The 11,027-nt window shown below is 45.4% G+C and overlaps 1 protein-coding gene across 1 annotated transcript in view; it reads right to left on the bottom strand.

Annotated features, from left to right (window-relative positions):
- The window catches only part of ptgfrnb (prostaglandin F2 receptor inhibitor b), a 75,747-nt gene extending 65,043 nt beyond the window's left edge, over nt 1–10,704 (bottom strand). The window contains exons 1-3 of the mRNA XM_008292389.1: nt 10,379–10,704; nt 4,267–4,379; nt 2,985–3,243 (exon numbers count right to left, since the gene is read on the bottom strand). Coding sequence (XP_008290611.1) covers nt 2,985–3,243; nt 4,267–4,379; nt 10,379–10,424 — 418 coding nt within the window. The 5' untranslated portion in view covers nt 10,425–10,704. The remainder of the gene's footprint in view (nt 1–2,984; nt 3,244–4,266; nt 4,380–10,378) is intronic.
- Nucleotides 10,705–11,027: the final 323 nt, after the last annotated feature.

Below are 11,027 nucleotides of genomic sequence, written 5' to 3'. Positions count from 1 at the left end.
CTCTCTTTCTTTTTTGCTGCTGTATCGAAATAATTTCCCAGGTCTGGGATAAATAAAGCATTTCTATTCTTTTTTCTTTTTTTTTTAATGCAAAAAATAAACTATTTCTGTTTGTCAGATTCTCCTCGGCTGAGATCGACTGCGATTAATCGGCTGAGCTGCAGACAGTGTTTCAACCGAGGAGAGAGGAAACTCCGAGGATCACGATCAGGAAAATCAATAAATCAATAAACAAGTGCAGCACGGCTCAGCAGCAGTGAGCAGAGGAGCCAGCTGTTGGAGAAACATCTTCCTACAGATGCCTTCTTCCAGCTGTTTTGTAGTTTTCGTATCATAAATAAAGACAGAAACCAAACTTCCCTCTGTTGGTTTCCGTCATTCCACCTCTGACTTCCCTCCTGCTGGACTTTAAACTCCCAAAACACCCAGAAACTGCTCAGAGGATCAGCGACGGTAAACATTAACGCCTCGCTGTCCGTCGGAGGCCAACAGTCGTCGGCTCGGAGGGGTTCGAGTCAGAGTTTGTTGGAGGGAATAAGGAAAGCAGGACATTAAATAACGAACACGTCATCCAGTAACGGAGAAGCTGTTGGTTTTATGGTTCTGTTTGTTGGGCTCAGCGTCGGTCTGGATAATCATTAACAAACCGCCGTCATGTCAGAGCGCTCGTGTTGCGGTTTTCAGAGATGAGGAAGCTGCGATCGGATCAGATTCCCTTTTCTTGTTCGACATGCAAAAGGTTAAGTAGTTGTAAAACAGGTCGTGCTGATCAGAGGCTGGTTCCACTCCGGTGACGTACGAGCAGGTTGAACAGCAGCCGGAGTGACGAGGTTCTAATCAGACGGAAAAGCCTGAAGGACGCTTCTATGAAAAAACAAACTTATCCACACGTGTTTCCAACAGCAGGAGGGAACATTTCTAAAGCTTTTATGTTTCTCGTGTGTGAACACTTCCTGCAGCTCAGTCGAGACGTTTCTGGATTTTTAACAAATGATGAGAAGAATTGTTTTTTTGTTTTTTTACTGAATCTGGTTTGAGTTTATTTTTTGTGAATTTTTAAATGAGAAAAGTAGAACAAAGTGATTAAATGTGATTTAAAGCTAAGATCTGGTTCATTTTCCAACAAAACTGAACAAAACTTTGATAGTTTCTGGCTCTGCTGAAAAGACAAACTTATCAAAAAAAGGATTTCTTTAAAGATAACGCTTCGTTTTAAAGGCATAATAAAGAAAAGCTTCTGCTGGAATTTGCATTAAACTGCAGACTCGGGATGTGTTTGACTTTCTGAGCCTCTGTTTGCTTTATTAGAGTCACTCTGTGGTGTTTTCTGGATATTTGCATTGAAGCAACACGTTTGTCATTTTCCTGGTTTGACCGCAGACGATGAGTTCGAGGACCGTCGGACCGTTTCTGGCTCTGATGAAACATTTTAAGGGTTTGTTTGAAGCGATCGCGTCATTTTAAAGGCACAATAATGAAAAGTTTCTGTTAGAATTTGCATTAAACGCATTTATTGAAGAAGGAAAAGATGTGAATTTTCTGTTTTCTTTATTTGAGTCACTTTGTTTCAGACGCAGATGATGAGTTCAAGGACTGTCTGAAATGTGAAAATCTGAGGATTACTCTTCTTCCTACAGTCCCTGGATCAGACAAAAGCCGTAATCTGTGCGTTTCTTTTAGACCTAGCATCTTTTTTAGCTCATCTAGCTGCTGATGTTCCCGATCGTTTCATTTCTGTGCCAGATCCACAAAACTCGAGGCGGCGTTGAGATGAAGCATCGACCGGCGGCCGTCCACTCCCACGTCTCGTTCGCTGCACCAACTACGACCAACTGTTGACAGCATCACACGCCACTTAGCAGAAGAAGCCGTGTAATCTAATGATGCTATTTTTACTCCTCTCCGAGCCTCGGTCTCCCCGGCCCTCATTTGACACAAGCCAAGTCCTCCCACCTGACATCTGCTCCCCGCCACGGCTGAGTGGGAGCGCCGAGGTGTGCTGCGCGTCCAAATCGCGGTCCAGCGATTGTCTACGACCAGCGGGAGTGTGTGTTTGTGTGTGTGTGGTCAGCCATGAGGACGGCTGTTAAATGAGCCGACGCGGCGCTTTTAGAAACGAGCTCGGATCAGGATTCGTTAAATAAAAAAGCTTTTTCTTTTTGATTTAGACAGAATGAAAAGCCTCCGTTGGAACCGTCTGACCCCTGAGCAGTTTAAATCACACCATTCATCAGATTTTTAAGTCTTCGACGCTCTTTGAACGACTCGTCTGTGACCCAGCGAACGCGCTGATATTTTGTTCCACGTGTCTCGTTTAAAAATTCTCCAAAAGACAAACAGTTTGTTTGAGCAAAACTGTGCAAAAAGCAAAAAATTCTGCCTTCTTTGACTCAACCGTGAAGCCGTTAGCGACTCGGCTGCCACGAACAGTCAGGCGACAAAAATTCAGATCTTTAACTTTCCAACGCTCTTTGAACCACTCATCTGCCATCCGATAAAAGCGCTGATATTTTATTCTACGTGTCTCGTTTAAAAATTCACTAAAAAATAAACACTTTGTCCGACCAAACCTTTTCAAAAAACAAAAAATTCTGCCCTCCCTGACTCAACCGTGAAGCCATTTGCGAATCGGCTGCGACAAACAGTCAGGTGGCAAAAATTCAGGAACTGTTCGCCTCCGCCGGGCTGAGCTGCAGGCAGTGTCTCCACAGAGCAGAGAGCAGGGAGGCAGATTGAAGACGTACGTAGTGAAACATGTGCAAGATGCAGAGCTACGACTTAAGTTTTCCAGCGCTGGCACTTGGAGGAATGTTTGTCTCATATTTTTGAATGAATAAATAAAAAGAAATTCGACATTTCTTTCTGTTTTTAATGATTTATGGCCTCATGTGATGCACAGAAGACATTTCTGAGCTGCAGGATTCCAGACTGCAGAGAAAAACGAGCCAACAGTGATGAACGTAGCGACAAATCTAGTTTCATACCGGTGAGCTGGACTTGAGCCTCGTAGTTGCCGCTGATGACCGAGTCGGTGCTCGGCGTCTGGCACCAGTAGAAGCCGGCGTCCAGCGCCTTCACCTCGGCGATTTTCAGCTCCGCCTCGTTGTCCTTGAGCCGGACCACCGAGATGTCGCCGGACGCCACGCGCTTGCTGACCGACTGGTGGGAGTAGCTGGTGTCGAAGGTGGAGATGATCTTTATCTTGGCCCCGTTGGCGTCCCTCGACATCTCCCACTCGAAGTCCTGCGGGACAGAGAGCGACATTTCAATCACCTGAGAACAGCTGTTAAAGCCAACATCTGTCCACAGCTCACAGCCCACCAGCTCCACTTTCAGGCTGAAGCGCCGCCTCAGAGAGCCGCCGTCCTGCTGCTGCTTGCTATGCACAGCGCATCCGTTTGATGTATTTTTAAAAGCGGCTGATTCGAGGTGCGACTATTTCAAGTTCCATTTGGAGCTCCCTCCACGCTCTTTAAAACAGAATACCAGAACGGGCCGGGCCGCTTAAACAGCCCTCTGATAGCAGGGAAGCCGGATCACGACGCAGAGACGAGTGGGTTACCTTCACGGGTGTTGGTTGATGTTTTCTGAAACCTGAACACCTAATTATAAAAATAATCTGTAATAATCACATTCTGGAGGAAAAACTGAAGCCGTGGACGCTGGAGAAGAACACAGCTGGGTTTCAAATGTTTGTTGTCTTTAAACAGCTACCCAAAACTACACCATTAATCAGAACTACAAGCTGGAAGAACAGAGAATTTATTCATTAGTCCTTGAACTACTCACCCGTGTTGTAAAGCTCAGGTGGAAAATCCAAACCGGCTCTGAGCTTAAAATCGATTTGTTCCACGTCTCGGCTTCAAAAAAACTGATCGTGTGTACGAATCGGATTCTTTCAAAAAACAAGACATTCACGACTCGGCTGCGACTAACAGTCAGGCGACAAAAATTCAGGTTATCAACTTTCCGACGCTCTTTGAACGACTCATCTGTGACCCGACGAATGCGTTGCTATTTTATTCTACGTGTCTTGTTTTTAAAAATCACTAAAAAATAAACAGTTTGTCTGAAAAAAAATGTGCACAAAACAAAAAATTCTGCGTTCCTCGACTCAGCCAGGAAGCCGTTAGCGACTCGGCTGCGAGTAACGGTCGGGCCGCAAAAATTCAGGAACTTTTCGCCTCCACCGGGCTGAGCTGCATGTTGACTCCAGGATTTTTTCTCTTCCGATTTCTGTAAAATAAGTAAATAAGTTCAGATTACCTGCTCTCGAGGGCCCCCGTACTCATTGACGTCACATCTGATGGAGACCGGCTGACCCTCGACCCGGATTAGCGGCCCAGGAGACACCGTCACCACGCGGGCCGAGCAGCCTCCTGCAAACCAGAGACAGTAATCATCAGTCAGGGCCTTGTTCGGAGGCTGTGTTGGGTTCCGGTTTCAGTCAGAAAAAAGCCCGCTTACATCAGCGTGTGGAGCAACAGAAACAGAACGTACAGGATTAAACAGGCTGACGGACGCTTTGGCTCAGAGACATGACTTATGTGCATGTTTTGAAACAGACAGCGTTGTGTTCAGGGACCGTCGGCATTCGTGGAGTCCGGAGGATGACGTCGGCCCTGTTTCGACACACACACACCGGGCCTGCTGGGACTTGAGCGATTGATTTTATTGATGACGACGGTGCTGAAAGCTAAACTGTAATTTCGACACCCGCTCACGCCCACGCCGTCCTCTTTCTTTGGCATCGACACCAAACGCTGACGGCGGATTTCAAAGGCCCCCCAGCAGCCAGAGAGGCAGAGTTATACATTTAAAAGCGACTCCCTGGTTTGGCTTCGTTAATTAGCGCCGCTGTAAGGTTTGCTGGGATCAAATCAAAGCATCTTGTTTTCGTTGCCTCTGCTGTCAGACTGGGCGCTGGACTCCGACATTCCAGCTCAGAGCAGCGAGTACCAACAGAGCCGACGGAGAAATGTGGAGGTGGTTGGTCTGCTGGCCTTCAAACTCCGACCCGGACGTCCGCGAGAGACAGACGCTGCTGTCAGGATCAAAGATCTATCGGGATTAATGAAAACAAGGTTCACACAGCGTTTGTTTAGGATTAACTGTTTGGATTTATGAATAATTTAACTGATTAAACAATATAAAGACGGAAGATGTGGAGACTAGCTGTAGTACCTGATTGCGCCACCAGGTGGAGTCTGTTACCGTTCCATCCTGTAGCTACCAGGCTATTTGTTCTGCGTTTGCGATCACAGAGCATCCTGGCACCATGACGACGAGGCGGTTCATGGTTTCCATCAGAGCTAAAATATTCTATCTAGCAGCTTTGTGTTTAATGTTAGCGAGCTGCTTCAGTTTGTGGCTAAACGTAGCGTCACTCAGTTCGAGGCCGGTTCCTTTTCTCAAGCAGAGAGCATCCTGGATGCAGAGCTAGCAACGGGCACCAAGACAAAGACTTATCAGACAGCTAATGGCTACTGCAAGCCGCTAGGTTGGCTAAATGTAGCTCCAACAGCTAATAGAATAACGTTGGTTTAGTTCACGTGACTCAGGTCCAGGTGGTGGCTCAACCTGAAGGCAGCTGAGTTAGCAAAGGACACCAAGACTTGTTTGGGGGTCAATGATTTCTGAAGACTTCTGAAAATCGAGTTTCCAACAGATCTGAGCTGCTGTTGTCAATGCTACATGTCAGTGATTACAACAATGACCACATTAGCACATAAGAAAATGATCCACTGTCCATTGTTTTAGCAGTTATTTAATTATTGATCGATGCCACAGTCGACTATCGGTCCAGGAAGTTGCTGAAACTCTCCATCCACACGGTTTCTAGAACTCGTTGTCTCCTGTCACCACTTCTGATGTCTTCAACCATCAAAACTCTCTGATTCCAGCTTCTAAACGAGACTATTTTCTGGTTTCTTTCCTCCTCTGTGACGGTAAACTGAACATCTCTGGGTTGTGGACTAAACGAGACGTCTGTCGTGAACATTTCCGCCGTTTTCTGACCTTCTGCAGGCCGAACAAACGACGGGTTCACAGGAACTGTTGCGCCCCGATTCCAACACCATCGGGCTGTGGAGGATCGCTTCATCCACCGGAGTGACTGCTGAGGCTTCAGAAAGCACTGACACGGCTAAAAATAGGCCTGACAGGGCGAAGACGTACAGCACGAGATCCACAGAGCATTGGGACGGAGCGCGGTGGCTCGACGCCGCCGTCACTCTTCAGTCTTTAGGAAATGAAAGTTTACAACCGTCCTCGTTAAACGTTTGCTCAATTAACCTCCTGAAGCCGGCGGGTCTAAAGGGCATGCAATACTACACCGTCTCCCAGAGCCAGAAACAGTAAAAGTGGAGAGAAAAATAATAATAATAAAACATGTTCTGATGGTTGTGAATGAAGCAGCAGCGTCGTACAGTTCCATCTGGACAATTATCCAAATCTGAGCTTATAATGGTGATGTTTAATTACATGAAAATCAATAAAAAATTAACAGTTTGCACTAAAAAGATTCTGCTAAAAACACAAAATTCTGCATTCCTCAGTGAAACCGAGGAGCCATCAGCGGCTCGACTGCAACCAACGGACACGTGGCAAGAATTCAGGAACTTTTCGGATGAACTGCAGGCCGTGAGGGGAAACAAAGCCTACTGGATCAATAAAATGTTTTAACAAATAAACTATTTCTGTCTATAAATGATGAGTGGTTGGTTTGTAGAGGATGTAAAACCAAAAGCAGTCAAACATCTGGAGCCACTTTGCTTCTGACCACGTCTACTGAACCAGTTCACTCATCTGAGGCGCTCTGTCGGGAAACTCATGCAAATGATGATATATTTAATCAAAACCACCTAATTGGGTTTTAAAAATCAGCCAAACATAAACCACCTGCTCACAGCAGATTCTGTAAAAAAAAATAAAATAAAATTCTGCGCTCGTGGACGCAACAGTGAAGCCACAAAAAAATATAAAAGTCGCCAAAAAAAAAAAAAAAGTCATCGGAGACTCTATTGATCTACAAGAGAAACTGTTTTATCACAGCAGCACAAAATAAATCAACAATTATGTAAGAATACACAAAATAGAGAAATAAAAAGATAAGATATGCCTTTATTTATCTCGCAATGGAGAAATTCACATTGTTATAATAAGAAGTAAAAAAGCAAGCAGGAAAAAATAAAATACAAAAATTTCATATGAACAATTTAACACATTTTTGTTGGGTTTTTTTGTATTATGTTAATATTAACAAAAAAATAAAATAAAAATAAAATAAATACAATAAAAATAAAGATAAAAATTAATACTACTGTGACACTATGAGTGGAAGGAGGTTCGGAGGATTAATCCAACAATGAACCACGACTTTGGCCAACATCTACCTTCACCTGCACGTGAGGCGTTCAGGGAGCATCTGTAAATTGCATTGTCTGTCCAGAAGCAGAATAAAAAGTCTTATTTTGATGCAGAGATCTGGACGTTGGCAGGAAAGTGAAATTAAAACGATCTTGTCCTTGATATTAATCAGTAACTGGGCTCATTTTGATCAACAGTTCACGGCCTTAAACACACCGTCACTAATTTAAAAGGCGTTTCAATCACTGAAAACCAGATTTACAACCACATCCAGTGCGTTTGTTCGGCTGTACTGTGTTTTATTTCGGCCCTGTGAGAAGACTTCACCAGCAGCTGATAAAAGACCAACGTGTTCTGTTTTTAAACCTGTGACTGGATCAGCGCTTCAGAAACAGCTCCCATCGATACTTGGGAGTCCATCAATACTCCAGTTTCTGGCAGATGGCCTGGTGTTGTGTGTGCGAGAGCTGAGTTTGGGCTTTTTCTGCCTCGTAAGTAACAAGTCGGAGGGAAGGAAGAGGCTCAGAAAACCTGCTTCGGTTTGGTCGACGTGTTGCTTCAAGACGGACCAGATAGATGCAGTTAATGCGAACGATCACAGTCTCACACCAACAGGAGCTTTATTTCTACTGCACTTAAACCTCTCACGGGTTTGGAAGACCCGTTATCTTTAAAACTAATTCATCGGAGCCACAACCTGCAAAAAAAAATAATTTAAAAAAATCTAACATTTTGGAAAATGACTCAAATTTCTGGTTATACTCACTTCATTCTACATGTGTCATTTGGAAATTTGCAGAAAATAAACCCTTTGTTCTAAAAAGATTCTGTCAAAAACTAAAAATTCTGCGTTTCTCAGCGCAACCGTGAAGCCATCAGTGGCTCAGCTGGCCACGACGGGCACGACAGAAAAATTCATGGACTTTTTCGGCTGAACTGCAGGCTGTGCAGAGCAGATACAGTTCCTCCAGTGTTGGAAAAAAAAAAATTCCATTCTTGTAAAATAAAAAATCTACAGAATTGTATTTATTGTTTTCCACGATTGGTAACATCTGCAGGTTTTTTCCTCAGTTTTTGCACAATAAATATATTTTATATTAACAATAGTTTAAAATGCGTCACTGGTATTTTTATCTGCTTCTGCTTCTTCCTCAAATTTCAGATTGAAAACTATTTTTTCAGTTTTGGCTGCGATGGTTCAAAACGTTCACCAAGAGCAGCTGCATCCACACGGACTCTAAAACTCCACGAATAATCTGAATTAATGAGTAAAAGAGGAGCCACCTTTCATTATATTCAACAGCTTTACACCATATTTTCCACAGTGTGTTACAGAGAGGTTAGAAAGACACGCTGGCTTTAAAAAAAAACACCAAAATTACACCAAATTATGGGAGCAAAACCTGAAACAGCTGTCAGATGTGAGACTTTATTGAGCTGCTGTGAGCTTTGATCGAGAAACCGAAACAAATCCAAGAAAAATCGCCCAAAATAAACCGTTTTTACGAATCCCATTCTGTGAAAAACTAAAAGTTCTTCGGTGGCTCGGCTGCGACAGGCTTTCCCGGATGAACTGCAGGCAGTGTCAGAAAATCAACTTGTGAGCGTTGTTGTGTTTGCAGGACTTTCTATCGCAGCGATAAACGAACCACGGGGAAGAAAAACGTCCATTTTCTTCCTCTAAACCAATGAAACGTCATTAATTTTGATCCAAACCGCAGCGAACGAGTGCAAACAAGAAACAGAAAGTAGCTCCATTCAAGAGAGCAAATGTCAAAGTGTTCAATCTAACTCATCACACGACCACGTTAAATTAATGATTAATGAAAACTAGTTCCAATAAATTAGATCCCAACTACACAAATGAAACAGTCAAATCAGCGGTTTAAAAACACAGAAAACTTGATCCGACACCGGTGCACATGGAAACCCAACAGATCCGAGGACTTTCTGGATCCTCCATGAGACACTTTTGGGGTTTTTTAAAACTAGAATAAAGAAGTGAGAACGTGTGGTTCTGGCCTCCCGTGTGACGTGTCTGCAGGAGCAGCTCGGGTCACCCAGCAGGTTATTCATGCAGCACAGTTCAGCCACTTCCTCTTGTGCAGCGTCACACTATCTGCAGAAACGCTGGCAGCAGGATCCACACTCGGTCACCTTACGCTGCACTAATTTAAGCCAAGACACACTCAGGAGAACCCACATGGCCTCCGCTGAGGAGCATATGGCCGCGGCCTCAGCAGGGTCCAGACCTCTGGTTCTGCTGTGGAGCTGGCTTCTTGAGGTTCAGGCCTCTTGGATCTCATCAGGTTTTTCTAAGTGGAGCTTGTGGGCTCATCAGGGCATTAATGGGAGGAACAAAGCAAACTTAAAAAAGCAGCTTCTCCATTTGTGTCAGAGAGTAGGCGCTCCACTCCTGGTGTCTTCCCTGCGCTGTAATTAACCTCAAGTTGACCATCAGTTCATCAGCCACACGGCGAGAGTTCATTTAGGGCAGAAATAAGCACAACTCTCCCTCACAGCGAGTGCCAAACTCCATTGAGCAACCGAGCGTTTTTATATGCTCTCTTCGTCACCACATGCTCTCACCCCCAAGAACAGAATTCATGATGTATTTCCGATAGTTTAGATTCGTTCTTTAATTCGGCCTAACCCAAAACACCACCTGACACCTCTGCTTCACCTAAATGTCAACTTTTTGGATCTGTTCGCCGCCCGCACTCGCGAACTTGTCCCGTCGAAATCCACAGCGGACAGCGGCAGCTAGCAGTTACAAAACTTTAAAATACGTATAAAATAAGAGCTGCTTCGTGGATTACATTCACGCCGAAGTGGGTAGCGGGCCGGAAAGATGTGGAAAATGCGTTAGCTGCGGTTTAACGAGGCGCATAGGTGCGTCGACAAGCGAGGAAACCTTAAATTGGCAGATTTCAAAATGGAGTTCGGCATTGGTTTGCCAATGAGCGGAGTTAATTAGCCAGCAACAGCGAAGCCAAGAGACGTGTCTTACCGAGAAGGAAAAGAGCAAAGGTGAGCGACAGCAGGCGGCTCTCCATTTCCACTCCTCTCCTATTCCACTCCGGTGCTTTTCCCGGGATTTCCCCCCGGTTCTCTTTGTCCTGCGTCGGGCTCGCACCGGTCCTCTCCCGCCGCTGTCCGACAATCCGGTAAAAAAAAAAAGTGTGAGATGTGGGAGGCACCGCACCGCACCGCACCGCACCGCACACCGGGCGGAGCCGCAACGCAAAACGGACGCACAGAGCCGCTGCTGCTGCTGATCCCAGAAGAACCGGCGGGACGTTTACATGGTTCACACACCGACACCGAACCGGTTTAACGAGTGACAGGCAATGACCGGAGAGAGAGAGAGAGAGAGAGAGAGAGAGAGAGAGAGAGAGAGAGAGAGAGAGAGAGAGGAGGGAGGGAGGAGAAAGAGGAGGGAGGGAATTAGGGAGGGTGAGGGAGGGAGAGATAGCAAGATAGAGAGAGAGAGAGAGAGGAGGGAGGGGGAGGGAGGAGAAAGACGAGGGGGTGAGGGAGAGAGAGAGAGAAAGGAGGGAGGGAGAGGGTGAGGGTGAGAGAGAGGAAGGGGGGAGAAGGGAGAGAGACAGAGAGGGAGGAGAAAGAGGAGGGAGGGAGTTAGGGAGGGTGAGGGAAGG

This window comes from Stegastes partitus, unplaced genomic scaffold (assembly GCF_000690725.1).
Source record: "Stegastes partitus isolate 25-593 unplaced genomic scaffold, Stegastes_partitus-1.0.2 Scaffold807, whole genome shotgun sequence".
NCBI classification, from domain to species: domain Eukaryota; kingdom Metazoa; phylum Chordata; class Actinopteri; family Pomacentridae; genus Stegastes; species Stegastes partitus.
This window is presented reverse-complemented; position numbering and strand designations above follow the sequence as displayed.